At 39.6% G+C, this 15,021-nt stretch overlaps 1 protein-coding gene across 1 annotated transcript in view; it reads left to right on the top strand.

Annotated features, from left to right (window-relative positions):
• The window catches only part of whrnb (whirlin b), an 84,130-nt gene extending 69,737 nt beyond the window's left edge, over nt 1-14,393 (top strand). The window contains exons 11-12 of the mRNA XM_086169688.1: nt 241-369; nt 6,582-14,393. Of these exons, the coding sequence (XP_086025814.1) occupies nt 241-369; nt 6,582-6,758 (306 nt within the window). The 3' untranslated portion in view covers nt 6,759-14,393. The remainder of the gene's footprint in view (nt 1-240; nt 370-6,581) is intronic.
• The last annotated feature ends 628 nt before the right edge of the window (nt 14,394-15,021 follow it).

Here is a 15,021-nt window from a genome sequence, read left to right as displayed (position 1 = left end):
TAGGCAGAAAACAGGATTTTGCATGAGTGCAATATTAAGTTGTATAGTATCAAGCTATGCTTGTTCCATGTTTAGTTTTTTTGCAAAAATGTTTGGGTCCATCTGAAAAGGTTCATTGTTATATCTGGGGGAAGATTTTTTTCAATAAATATCAACGTCGGCCGACCGCGTGTTGGAGTTTGACACCCCCGATGTAGCATAACGTCCCCCTAATTCATCTTTGCTTTCCTACTCTCGCAGATGAGCCCGCCAATCCCAGCTCCTACAAGTACACTGGTGAGAGTGGTAAAAAACGCTAACACCCTCGGCATCGCCATAGAAGGAGGCGCCAACACGCGGCAACCCCTGCCGCGCATCGTCACCATACAGGTGAGGTCGGCACAGCAGGACTCGCCGAGCCAACGTCTAGCATCTCCCCTATGAGTTCTCACCGCACGTGACTTGAATCAAGGATTTTCCCTTTCAAATGTCAGCCCTGCATTTCCTTAGCATCTGATTAAAGCTTGTGGAGAGGGCTCTGAAATGAAAAGTTGTCCCACTCATGTTTCCCTGACACCGGTGTATTCTTTTTTTTTTTTTTTTTTACGGTCTAGCAAATTACGATAAAAGGAAAGAAGCCCATTTTCATCAGAGAAGTGTTTTCACAGAGGTTGAAGGTTGACAGGCAATAATGTTGGTTAATCGCTGAATGATTTGTGACCTTGGTCGCTTCTACGCTGACGCATTGCCAAAAAAAAAAAAAGATGTACATTTTTGTCTTGTGTCAGAAATAATCACTGAGGAGTTTTACCTCCGCGGTAAGGCGGCAGTTAGCACTTCGGCCACACGGTACGAAGGACCCTGGTTTGCGCTTGAGTGTTCTTGCTGTGCTGCGTCGGTTTCTTTAATAGGTAAATTGGAAAAATTGACCCGAATGAGTGAATATTGTCTGTCTGTATATGTGGCCTTGGGATTGACATGCGTCCAGTCCAGGGTGTACCCCACCAAGGTGTACCCCACCTGTCACCTGATGATAGGCTCCAGCATCTCCTGCAACCTTCAGTGCATGATAAGCAGGATGGATGAGTTTTGCCCGTGTAATGGTGTTTTTGGTGTATTTCTTTATCATGACACAGAGAAATAGAGGTTTGTTTAGACGTCTGTCGCATTTGCAATGACAGATTTAAAACACCAAGTCCTCTTTCACTACATCCATGAATCTCTTCGTTCTTCCTCTAGACCTACAAACCATCTGAGTCTGACTTTGTCTCCAAAACATCTAACATGAGAAATCCTTGTTTTGGATCTTTTGATGCCAACCGGACTTGATTTCTTCTCTTGATTACGTTTTACCTCTGATCTGAGAGGCTTCTTCAGTTCAAAACTAATAGTGGTGCGTTGAGGATAAGACAGAAAGCAGGGCTGGAGAGAGCAGAGGTGAAGATGTTGAGGTTCTCTTTGGGAACCGAGGAGGATGGGTAGGATCAGGAAAGAGTCCATCAGAGGGACAGGATACAAGACTGTCTCAGAAAATTAGAATATTGTGATAAAGTTCTTTATTACCAAAACAAAAATGTCATACATTCTGGATTCATTACAAATCAACTGAAATATTGCAAGCCTTTTATTATTTTACTATTGCTGATTATGGCTTGGATCTTAAGAAAACTCAAAAGTCCTATCTCAAAATATTAGAATTTAATGAAAAGGTAATTTTTGTTTTTTTAATTGCATTACAGAAGATAAAGAACTTTATCACAATATTCTAATTTTCGGAGACAGTCCTGTACGCTAGATGTCTATGGAAGTTCCCTCGGTCATCCAGGTCATGGTTAATCCTTAGTAGATCTTATCGTGAAAACTGGACTTAATTTCTTCTTTTGACGGCATTTCATTTAACGTAGTTTCTGCAAAACAAGCCATCTCAACTAAGACCATTAGAACTGAAGAAGCCTCTCAGATCAGAGGTAAAACGTATTCAAGAGAAGAAATCAAGTCCGGTTGGCATCAAAAAATCCAAAACAAGGATTTCTCATGTTAGATGTTTTGGAGACAAAGTCAGACTCAGATGGTTTGTAGGTCTAGAGGAAGAACGAAGAGATTCATGGATGTAGTGAAAGAGGACTTGGTGTTAGATGGAGGAAGATGATAGGCTTTGGCAAATCCTGGAGGGAACAGCCAAAAGGAGAAGAAGAAGAGGTACACAAAAGTGACACTAACAATGACGAGCTCCAGCTCCCGTGCATATGACAGGATGAATCAGCCCTTGTCCGAGTCACTTAAGTCGCAAAACAGACCCCCCTTTAACTGTATTTTATATAAATCTCTCTTCATGTCACAGGGCGGTTTCCTGCATTTCCAGTTTAGGTCACTGCACATGGTCATGGTTTCCAGTAAGATTTTCCGCCTGAAGAAAAGAAATAAAATAAATTAAGCTTTGTAGCTTTTGCAGCGTTGGCTTCTACCTCCATCCAAGTAACTGTATTGAAAAGACCCAAATTTAATCGGTAGGTGGCAAGATCTGTGCTTGCATGTCCACGCTTTGCCGGTATTTTTATACAGATAATGAGGCATCATAGCGGCACGGTTGAAAAAACAGTGTGAAAGGGTGTCAGTAAATCTAAAGAAAAAGTATTAATACAGAAAGCCTTCTATCATCCTTCTTCTTTTACCCGACCTCAGGGGCCAAGTCAGGAATCATTTACGGTACGTGATAATTTCGACCAAATTCGACAGAAATATTACGTCTGCACCGCATCCAGTGTGGTCAGTTATAATAATATATCAGTCAGTCAGCCAGGAAAATATTTAAATATTTCAACAAAGTTTGTCCTCTGGCTCTCCACTGCAATCCAAAATAATCAAGGGGACCGCAGTGAAGAGAGCTGCATTGTTAATTTGTCTGTGCGTCACCCTTTGAGCCACTGGTGACCTTTTAATGGTGTGAAATGTCTCTCGCCCAATTGGAGACATGGATGGTCATTAAAAAAAAGGAAAAAATTGATTATGTGAAAGGAGGGGTTTTGAAAGAGTTGAAAGTTGGTGTGCTATTTGAAGTATTTTGAAGTAAAATCCAACTGAGTTGCACCTCAGATATTTAAGAAAATACTGATGGAAAAAGTTTGAAAGTGACAAGGTTAAAGAAGATCTAGACTATGTTTGACGTCCAACGCCTACTGTTAAAGTACGCAATAATAGTTTGTAATACATTGGACACTACAAACCAGAAAGTTAGGGACAATCATCTGTTTCTACATTGCAGCTGCGGCTAAAAACTTTAATTTCTTAGCCCGCAACCCTAGATCCTATTTACCCTGTATTTGGAGCACTCCCATTTAGTGTTCTCCATTGTTGTACGGGACTGGACTGTTTATTACTTGTATTTAAGTAATAGACAGACAGAAAGATGGATGGATGGATGGATGGATGGATGGATGGATGGATGGATAGATGGATAGATGGATAGATAGATAGATAGATAGATAGGGGAATATTTTGTCGCTTGGCTTTTCACTCTTGTCCATGTTGTTTAACATGGCACATAAGACTCAACGTAAGGAAGGAGGATGTTGAGTGTGTTGACATGGTTGCCTAGCAACAAGGTCCAGAGGTGGAATCACTTCGGCTTGCTGAAGGTTGGCAGGCTGGTGGCAGCAGTCTGTCTGTGGCATGAGTCTGATGAAGTGAGTCACAGGATAATAGCAAGTTGCTACACATTTTAGGGTAAAATTATATTTTTTTTTTAGCAATGGGTCAAAAAAAAAAAGTATTATTTGTCCGTAAAATGGTAAGGATTATTTGTCCATAAAATGGTAAAAATGGGTCAGATGTACATTGACCAGACGCAATGTTGATTTCTTTCTCGGCTTAGGTTACAATAAATGTATAAATGTAAATAAGTAACAAAGTGGAAAAACGAGTGAAAGTTGGAATGAGGCAAGATGACCATTTATTTCTGTACCAATTGTTGATGATGCTGATCGTCTTGATAGTCTCTGGCTGCTACACTGTCGTTGCAAACTCTGGGGTTGCCATTGGCCACCAGGGAAATCAGTCAGAGGGTGTTGTCTGATAAACTACCTTGCATGATACGCAGATGACAAACTCCACTGTTATTGGCCATTAGCTGTTACCATACGACTGAGTGTAGGAATAAATAAACAACTGAAGTTTAGTATTGTACCTAACTGATCATGTTTGCACTGCAATAGAGTCTTTGAAGGTGAGGAAGATTTATTGGTTGGCCTACATTACATCTATGGGGAAGTAACAGAAAGAACCAGATGAGGGATACAAGTGGTCAAAATGAGGTTCTTCTGCAAGATATCTTGGCCCTCCCTTAGGGTAGGGCAAGAGTCTTGGGCATCCAGAGGGGGCTCCAAGAAGAGCTGCTTCCGCTACGTCAAGAGGAGCTAAATGAGGTGGCTTAGGCATCTGTTCAGGATGCCTCCCTGGTGAGGCGTTCCTGGCACAACCCACCGAAAGGAAGCCCTTGGGAAGATCCAGGACACACTGGAGGGACTACGTCTCTCCACTGGCCTGGAAACGCCTCAGAAATCTCCCCAGAAGAGCTGGACCAAGCAGCTCGGGGGAGGGAGGTCTGGGTTTATCTGCGAAGGCTGCAGCCCTGTGAACTGACCCAGGATAATAGGCAGAAGATGGATGGATGGATGGATGGATGGATGGATGGATGGATGGATGGATGGATGGATGGATGGATGGATGGATGGATGGATGGATGGATGGATGATCACGTTTGGAAGACTGCGGTTATTCCCAAGTGGAAGAGTGACTGGCCGATGAGGGGATTCAATCTGTTGCCCTTGTTGGACGGTAACTGGCCAGAGAAAAGTACATCCACATAGTGAAATTGAAATAATTTCATATCTGTTGGCGCCAAAAAAGATTACAAATTAGGTAAACCTTTTTTGTTCAAGGAGCAAGCCGGACATGGCTTCTCAGTTTCTATGAGACTTGAATTGAAAAAAAATTGCTAAAAGATTGTGTTTGTTGCAGGGCGCTCCTTTGCAAGTCCATGCCATCGAGACATTCTTTTCACTTTACCCAGTTTACCCTACAAGTTCCTTACATTGTCATGTTTTTCTATCACTGTTTTTTTTAAATGTCTCCAGCCAGGCTGGATACATTGATCAATAGCTGGTCCACCAGCTGATTAACCTTTTGAATACACGATGTGTTTCGACCTTTTACCCCTTGCTTGTGTTCACAATTTACCCTTTGAAGGTTTGGGGCCTATAGGGAGGGCTAAAGGGGAGATTTATGGATGGAGGGAAAATGGAAATGGAGCTAGCTGGTGTGAGAGAAGAGGATGCAGAGGAGAAGGTTAGATGGGGGAAGATGATTCGCTGGGTGACCCCTGAAGGGAGCAACGGAAAGGAAAAGGAGTGGAAGAAAAGATTAATTAAGAAACAGCATTCTCCCCTGAGCTGTGACCTCTATCGGCCCCCCCACACCCACACCCACATCTCCACCCATGACAGTAAATCAGACTGATAGACACACATTTATATTGCACTGTTTTTTTTTCACTACATCTTTTAACAAGACTTGTGCTGTTGCACTGGGGGTGCATATACATATATATATACATACACATAACATACACTGGGGAAAAAAGTATTTAGTCAGCCACCTATTGTGCAAGTTCTCCCCCTTAAAAAGATGAGAGGCCTGTAATTTTCATCATTGGTAAACTTAAACTGCACAGTTGATGTCTGACTAAATTTTTTGCCCTAATGTAACATAATATATTATATATTTCCATATATATTGGAATTCTCTAGCCATACTGCATCCCTGATTACATCATTGTTAATCTAATAGTGTCCTACTCCTACTTATTCTTGTTTTAACGACACTTTAATGAAAAGGTCTTAAAGAATAAATATAAGATACAAGTGTGTATATACCTTTATATGCATATTTGTCCCAAAGTGCTTTTTCTCAATATTAAATCATTAAATATTGTATTTGACAGTAATCATATTATTGATAATTGTTATTACAATAATTTTTCATATTTCTCTCAGATTTTGATCTGAGTTTTTTTTTATTTTTAATTTGAGAGATTGATAACTGATCATTTCTTGAAGACTCTGAGATAATTTTGTAACGTTTTGTTAAATCATCAATTGCCTTTTTTTACAGTGATACTTTGAGGATAATTAAAGGAAACCAACATATGGAATATTATAATGATGTTTCAGTAGATGTCATTTAAAAACATTAAGTAATTGTTACCAAAAAATTTGAAAGGCTTATCTGATTCAGAGCTTGAAACAAGTTCGTGATGTACCGTTCATTACCAACCCTGCTCAAGTTGGATTATTGCCCTCCTCCAATCCTCTAGACTTTTTTTTTAACCAGAAACTCCCATCAGTCTCTTCGAACTGAAGCATCCTCTCGTATGAAAGGCGAAACATTATTAAAAAGTCCAGTTGCTATGACAATATTTGGCAAGAAGAAACAGCAAAAGATTTTTTTTATGTTGGTTTTTATTCCTCTATGATGTTAATGCGCCAAAAACAACAAAACGCAGATCATTCACCGCTTTTTTTTCCTTTTGTCCGCCTTGTTGACAGAAAGGAGGCTCCGCTCATAACTGCAGTGAGCTGCGGGTGGGTCAGGTCATCCTGGAGGTGAACGGCATTTCCCTGAGAGGACGGGAGCACAAGGAGGCAGCCAGGATCATCGCCGAGGCCTTCAAGACCAAAGAAACCGACCACATTGACCTCCTGGTGATTGAGCCGGGACTCTAACACAAGCACTGTGTCTTTATGCAGGTTGGCTACATAAGACACTCACGGAACTCAACACTATCGGGTCATCGTCGTTGTTCTCAGTTCGGGGGAAGGAAATTGGGGAAAAGACTTTTTTTTTTCTTTACGGCACTCGACGGTTTTGCACAATGTCAGCCTATGAAGATGTATTATATCAATATTTGCCATATGTCATACCTTATTCGAACGGTCTTTGTGCAGGGTTTCGCTTTTAGCTTTATCAGTGTTTAAATCCCGATAACATGACTTGTGTTAGACCAGTATTAGTAGTGTGGTCTGTCACCGTGAGGTCAGATTTCCAGAAAAAAGGATGCAGTAATTGTATTCGATTAATTGAATTCCAGTTTTACCAACTGGATGAAGTTGGGTTTGAAATTGTCATTTTTCCAAGGCTTTTTTTTATTACAATACAAACAAAATAACATCTCAGAAAACTCGGTAAAGAACAGCTTGCTTTGTTATAGGACGGTCATTTATCCTCAGTAACAAATTATGTAATATACCTAGATAGACATGGTTTGAGTTTTCAGTTTTGCAAGCGCTTTTATTGGCAGCCAATAGAGGTTTTTATTTGTATTTATTTCCTGACTCTTATAGTTTGGAAAGTGATAACATCCCCGGAGGATACCTGATATCAGTCACAAGCCTGTGGATGCTAATGTTGCACAGAGCCCTCAGTCTAATATAAAAATGACAATGTTGTTCACTTTATAGTCGTGGGGGAAAATAAAAAAAATAAAGGAGGCTCTTTTGCCATTTCACTCACGGGAGGCACATGTTGTACAATGGCAAGGTGGATTTATTTCTGTTTCCGATAATAGTCATGTCACCATAATAACAAAGTCATAGCGTCTCCCTAATCAGGCATATTTTAGCTTTTATTAAACCTGATCATTACCACAGTATTAACAAATTAAGAAATGCCAATTCTGTGCCACATGACAGCATTAATTATTGCTCTTTCCTTTGTCCCTACACATGAATATACGCTGTGTTGCTTTTCGTTGTGTCGTGATGCTCCACATACATTACGACAAAAAAACAAGCCAGTCACTATTCGCCCATTAGCGCAGAATTATGTTTAAAATGAAGTCATTACATTCTGCAGCCCCTCAGAACCGTACGTTTGCAGCTCTATCATGGTGACCGATATTTCTTTCCAGTCATTGCGGCCTATTACGTTTCCATTTCATAACAGAATAATTAGATTGTATACTTCCATTAATGTAGAGCTGTGGTAGACCAGATAAAATCTCATTATTGTGAAATTGGACGTACTCTAACGAAAGGATTGTTTTGAGAGGGAGGGATGGTGATGGTTGTATTCCAAGGCTTTTTAGAATATCTATCAATTCACTCTACCTCAGTTTTTCATACTTGTTTTTGAGGCTCGGGGTCAGCCGAAGCAGCTACTCCTTCTCAAAAATCATATAAAGTAGTAATATTATTGTATCACATTGTTGTAATTCCCCACCCCCAGCAAGTTAGACAGCCAGAGGTCACACATAACAACCGTGCCGAATTCCAAGTTAATACAGTCTTGAAAACACAAGCCGTGCAGACAAAGAATTAAAATACGCCCTGTGTTTATTTGCAAATGGACAGCTATGAGATTTACATATTCCATAAAATGTGAATAATTCCAATCACAATTTCTGTTTCCATCCCTAATGCGATACATTAGTTCAAATGGGATGATAATGCTATTCATTTTATGAAAGTGACACACAGCGATTGTCAAAACAACTTATCTCAAAAGAGCACATCGCCCAGCTGCAGCTCCAGATTAACGCTATGACAATTTGTATATACTAGAAACTGTTGCATGAAATGGTAATAAATAGTATCTTATAGTTCCCGTGTAGTGTGCGGTGACATAACAATGCACACATTCCGTGATTATAATACAATACTACAACTACCTAAATCATGCTTAATTTCACATCTTTCTAGAAAATTCAACCGTAGGATTTGCAATGCAATAATAGACCAAACTCCTCACCAGTAAAGGTCCTTCATTACAAAGTCTTCCCCGACCCATCGCCCTGTGAGATGCTGATAAAGACTGACTCGGTTAATCATCGACCTGTTTCTTTTAGACTTTCAGGACGTTGTAATTACGAATGAGCGTATCTTTGCAAAAAATGCAAATAAACAGTGATGAAGACATGCTTAAGATGAAACCCTAGGCATGGTTTGTAGAGTGAAAACGATTTTTTAGGAATTATCTCTCCAATGGCAAGGGGAGGAAGCCAGCATGTGCACTTAAATGAGTCTTAATTAGATTTAACACAGAAAGTTTTATTATGTAGTCCACGTTCTTTAAAACGGACTCATGTTTTCTCCATTTTCTCCAAACGGTGTGACACGCTAATTGGGCTTGAGTCTTTAAAAAGCAAAAAATCCATTTGCAGTTATCAATCTTACACCTGTCGGACATGTAATAGTGAACTGGAAGTAGATTGAATTATGAAAACTTCTTATTTAGCCATGCAGAACATGGGACCGCCTCCCACCGTTGACGGTATTATAACATTTACATCACTAAAGCTTATCATCTCGCAGCTGAAATACAACTACACTATCTTCTTGTCGTAACCCTCAATCCCTCAATACCAGACCGTAGTGTGTTTAATGAATATGCACTTTATGTTGCTTCGCTGCCATATTACACAGTGCTATCCGTGTCCATAGAGATCAGTACACTAAGGCCAGGCTGAGTCAGCTGAGGTGTTGCGGGCGTCATTATTTTTAATATAAGCAGAACCAACCGAATGGCGGCGCGAAAGTAAAGCTGGGCTTGATTTCATGGGAGATGATTTCTTCAACAACATTCTTCATTAAACTATGTCATTTTAAAGTAAACAGAAAGTAGTTTTGAAGATAAAGTTCACGGGTCGCCCATCGGTCGGGTCGGGAACTGTTGACTTCCGAGCACGTCCGGGTCATTGAAAAGTTGAAGAAATTAATTTTATCAGATAGCCAACTAGTTTATTAGCATCAAAAAAAAAAAAAAAAAAAAAGACGATGATTACCATGCATTCCAGATCTGCGATATGTCTAATATGCAATGATAAAATTGCATCGATGAAACGGTCAAATATAAAAGCGGCACTTTGAACAAATCCATGCAGCACCAGAGGTTGCATTAAAAGTAAGATATATTCAATTTGTTATACGTTAAAAATACTCTATGGCTCTCAATGAAATATATGTAATGAAATGTTTGGCTTTTATGGCTCTCCCGGTTAAAAAGGTTCCCGACCCCTGCCTTAGATAATGAGTCAGCCTTTGTGTCAAGAGGACGGTATGCTCTCGTTCTTCAGTTTAATAAGTGAACTGCTTTTTGGGGATGAACTAGCTGGCTTGCCTCTTGGATGAAGGTTGGAGGTTGTTCTGTTGTCCTGAGTGGGGCGTGGATTTTTAGGTCGTATTTCGAGTTTTACAGGCTCATTAATGCTCTGAAAGACACGCGCTGTATCCCTGGACATAACCGAGTCCGAAAAGCGGTCCTGCAGAGCTGAGGCAATGCCATCCAACCTTTCATCGTACAAATTTGATGATTTTTAGTTGGATTTTAGCAAGTTACCATACCTTCTTTGGGTATGGAATATGAGTAGATATTGAGTGAATTCCCACTTTGCTTTGAACTGTTTTTCTTTACAACAACAGACATTTTGAACTGACCATCTACATTCATACTCAACCCAAGAGAAATCCAAAATAGTTCATGACAGCTCTTTATCACCGGCTGGAATTTTCAGCAGGTCTTTTTTAGCTGAAGGAGTTGAAAACACCTGCTGAAGAAAAGCTGCAGCCATTAGGTTTTAATACCGCAAAAAATGAGACCAGAACCGAATTTGTTCTTTAAATGTATAAAGCAATTCAACAAGGTCGCCTCATATATATATATATATATATATATATATATGCCTCAGAAATGAATTCTGGGGTTAACATGGTTATGTTATAGGCTTTTTTTCTCTTATTTTTTTCAAAAATCAGGATTTAATCCCATTGTTCTGAGGTAAAAGTAATTTCTGGAGAACTGTGGGAGTTTTTGTTATCACATGAATGAGTCATTCAGCACCAAGGTTTTAGGTCTCCACAATGAGAGCAAGGTACTGTTGTGAAAATGTGTGTATCTTGTACAAACAACAACTGCACATACAGTCTTTTTTTATATTATTTTTAGGAGTGTTCAGTAGGTCATGGGAAGCTATAGAATCAAAGTATAATTAACTAATCCCTGTTTGATGAAACATCTCTTGACCGTTCCTCGTGTTACCACAACTGTCACAGAAATATCCTCCAGGGTCCCTCAGTTATTGTTAAATGATTCCATATGTTGTTCTAGTTGATAATGTTTTGAATGTTATTTGAAAAAACACAAATATATGAAAGGAAAAAGTCACTTTTAGAAGGGCTTTTTTCAATGCATGGAAAAGGGGAGTTGCAATTCACTGAAACCAAACAGTTTCTTGAAAATCTATTTTATCTTAACTACTAATTGTGGTTCTAGTCTAAACAATTCATAGATAGGTAATACAAAAATGGGTGTAGAAAGGAAGAAACAAAAATTGTCCACTTTTTGCCAATTCTCGCTTGCAAAAACAGTCTGAATTCGTATTTTCACTAACATCATAGAAATCCACATATTTCTGGATTAGCTGAAGATAACAAACAAATACTGTTAGCATCTTTATTTTTGTTTTGACCCCTGAGGTACTCTGGTATCACTATGCTTCTCGCACTTATAAAATAGAAGATATCCATTCATCGTCCTGGCAGCATGATGAATATACAAAAAAAAAAAAAAAAGCTGAAAAAGAAAAAGAACAATAAAGGGGTAAAAAAAAAACGAGGACTAGGTAAAAAAACAGGAAAAATCAATCTATAAAGAGAGATATTATAGATGTACAGAATATACACTTACAGTATAATGTAAGACAGATGAAACTAAAATGTACAGTATACAGAAATTATAAACAGTGGTCAGTATATGGATATTTTACAGATAATAAAAAAATGTACAAATACACAGAAATATATTACCAGTATATGACTATTCATCGTAGACAGAGGTGTGTGTGTGTTTGCGCGCTTGTGTGTGTGTGGGTGTGTGTGTGTCTGGGGTACTCAAAAAGACCAGCAGACCCCTCAACGGGTAGATTCTGCTTTGTCCTTTTCAGTGATACATACTGATGATAGTCCAGTCCACTTTATTGTTGAGATGAACGCCCCAGTACGTTGAAGCATCACCATCTCATTATGTTTACGCTGGAAATTCACCGCTGTTTTAAGGCAGTTTTAGCAGGAAAATCCGTCACCATCTCTTTGACGATTCCCCACATTAGCCCAAAACTGGTGCCAAAAAGTCCTAGATCAGTTATTTGACCTCCTTACCAATCCTGTCCGTGATGAGTGGCGATCACTGAGTCATCATTTGAACTTCAGCAGCTGCCATGTGGGTGCATCAAACTAGAAATCTGCTGGATTAACAGAAACCAGCGCCTTCTCCGGACCTCCAAGGGTTACAATCCTATGTCCTCACAAACGTCGACAGTGCGAGAAGTAATAATTTGTTGCTATTGGCTGCAAGCTGCGGAGGAACAAAGCATTATTGTCCTCTCGGTGCTACCTGGCTTCTGTTTTGGAGAACGATCACAGTGTCATCCACTCTAGGTTGGTTTGCTCGGCCCCAATAAACGTATTCTCGAGTTGGAGGTGATGGAAAAAGTACCGACCTTTCCAAAATTTTTATCAGCTGGGATCAAGGAGGGACCAGTCTCTCGCTAGCCTGGATATTTCGAGCTGCAAAAACTCTTGAGCACAGATACATCGCAGGATGTTTCCCGCAGCTGAGGCACTCCGGGAGCATTTTTAGGGCCGAATAGCAACAGCTAACCGCTCAATGTCATTGCAAACTGTTCTTTAATAGTAATATCCTCAGTGTTACACCATCTATCACGAGCCACCTCCTCTCACTGTTATGATCGTCTACTGTTATATCATTCCTCACAACCTTGAAGTAGCGCGTGTGTGTGTGTGTGTCTTCATAGACACCATGATTTTGCTGTCCTGGCACCCCCGTCCAGTGCAGGATCAGCGATGTCAACTTCTCCATCTTATTTGGAATAGAGCATATTTTCTCAATGACGATGGATGGAAGGGTTTGTTTTTTTTTTGGCACCTGGCGCTGGAACAGCAGATCTGTCAGCTTCACCTCAGCTTGTAGGAGATTTCAGTCCTCTACTCAGACAGCAGTACAGTGTTTTGGAGTTCTGACTGCAAACCAGGCAGGGTCCCCAGACATGGTCATAAAAAGTGTTAAAAAACTCTGAGCGGAGCAACCACAGGAAGGAAAGGAAAGGAAACCAAAAGCACATGTAAGGGGATGGGAACTGAACATTTGAGCAAGGGGTGCAGCAACAGATGGTCCCCCGAGCTTTGCTGTTTAACGGCAAATGAAATTGTTGCTTTTACAGAGGAAGATGAAAGATATGATGTTCTCTTAGGAGAATAATATTGGGATTCTGACTTGTCAGTCCATCTATGTGGTTATTCATGTCGATAATATCACCGTGACATATTGTTGGGGATTGGTTTCTTTTATGACATAGACACAAAAGACAGATTATTACCGTACTTGAGTATATATTCTATGTATTCTAGTTTGTGCTGTGAATGCCATCGGTGTCTCCTCGCATCAGGCAACTCTGTCAGAGATTAATGTGAAGCCATTGTTTGGATTTTCTGTTTTGACAGCCTGTATTTATTCATGAGTGATTCATATAACGCAGATTTAATATAATGCATATAACATGAATACGTGACCAAAGGATTCCGTCGGCGGTGAAACTCTTTGCATTGACTGTAAAATTGTATGAAATGGCCGCGGTCAATTTGGGTCCATGGCCTGATGGCTGTGCTTCACATGAGCGGATGTGAACCAAGGAATCCCATCAAGGTGTCAAATAAGACCATTCTGAACAACGTAAAAGCGAGGTGATCTCGGTATCCGTTCGGGCTAAAATGACTCATTTTTTTCTGTTTCCATGAGACCTTTATGTGATCCTGATTTTCCTTTTGGATGAACGGTAAAGCTACAATGTGATGCTTATGTGGAAGCCCAATGCATTCATTTGCCAATAGCTTGTATACTCTGTTTTTCAGTATTCAAAAGAAACATGACACTTCATTCATATACATATATGTTTGTGTGTGTGTGTGTGGGGGGGGGGGGGGGGTACTCAAATTCAACAAACTACAACCAGGATATTTTTTCCTTGAGATGATCTTAAATTCTGAGGTCATTCAGTAGCTTGGACTTGATTACCTTGTTAATTCAGAAAAATGGGAGAAAATGCTGTTAATCAAGTGACCACATTATGTTTCCATAGTTAAATAATCAAATCGAGGTTTTCAAAACTCCAACACAAACTAGGCAGTAACTGTGTCCACAATGAAAAGCTCCTATGTGTCTTTTTATTGACATTCTGTGCTTGCGCACAAGTGCCCGACATCAGAGAAAGACAAACGGACAGAATCCTCTCCCTCTGTTCATGTTCGTGTCTCATTCATACACATCTGAGCAATAAAGAGCGTGGACTGTCTCCCATCGTTTGTTTGTCTCGATGGATTTTGGCTTGTTTGGGTTTATTTCTCCTTGGGGTGAAAGAAAACGGACCAGACAACAAAACGGTGCGGGTGTTAAAACTCAACAACTACGGATTACAGCAAATCAACAATACGAAAAAAAAAATTGAAAAAAAAGAGAGGCAAAAAAAACACCCTTTCATCTATACATAGTGTGTTTGGTAAAAATAGAAATCTGCTGTGAGGAAAAAAAAAAAGGCAACCCTGGTATGACGGTACTGGATAAACAGTCAAGGTTACATGAGACTGTATTGCATTGCTTCAGTCTTTACTGGCTGGTGCAAGTAAAAAAAAAATTTTAAAAAATGAAAAAATATATGTACGTACATATTTATATTTATATTTACATTTGTATTTACATTTACATTTATATTTATATTTATATATATAGGCTCCAGCATCCCCTGTGACCCTAGGTGCAGAATATGCAGCAGGAGATAGATAGATAGATAGATAGATAGATAGATAGATAGATAGATAGATAGATAGAATATATTTTATGTATATACATCATAATTTCTGGACTATTAGCCGATAGATAGGTAGTCATTAATTGTCAAGAGAGCCGTGGTTCAAGATGGAC

Source organism: Fistularia commersonii, chromosome 22, assembly GCF_037954325.1.
Source record: "Fistularia commersonii isolate RoL2024-O1a breed Wild chromosome 22, RoL_Fcom_v1.0, whole genome shotgun sequence".
Lineage (NCBI taxonomy): Eukaryota > Metazoa > Chordata > Actinopteri > Syngnathiformes > Fistulariidae > Fistularia > Fistularia commersonii.
Note: the sequence above shows the minus strand (reverse complement) of the source record. Positions and strands in the feature narration are given on the sequence as shown.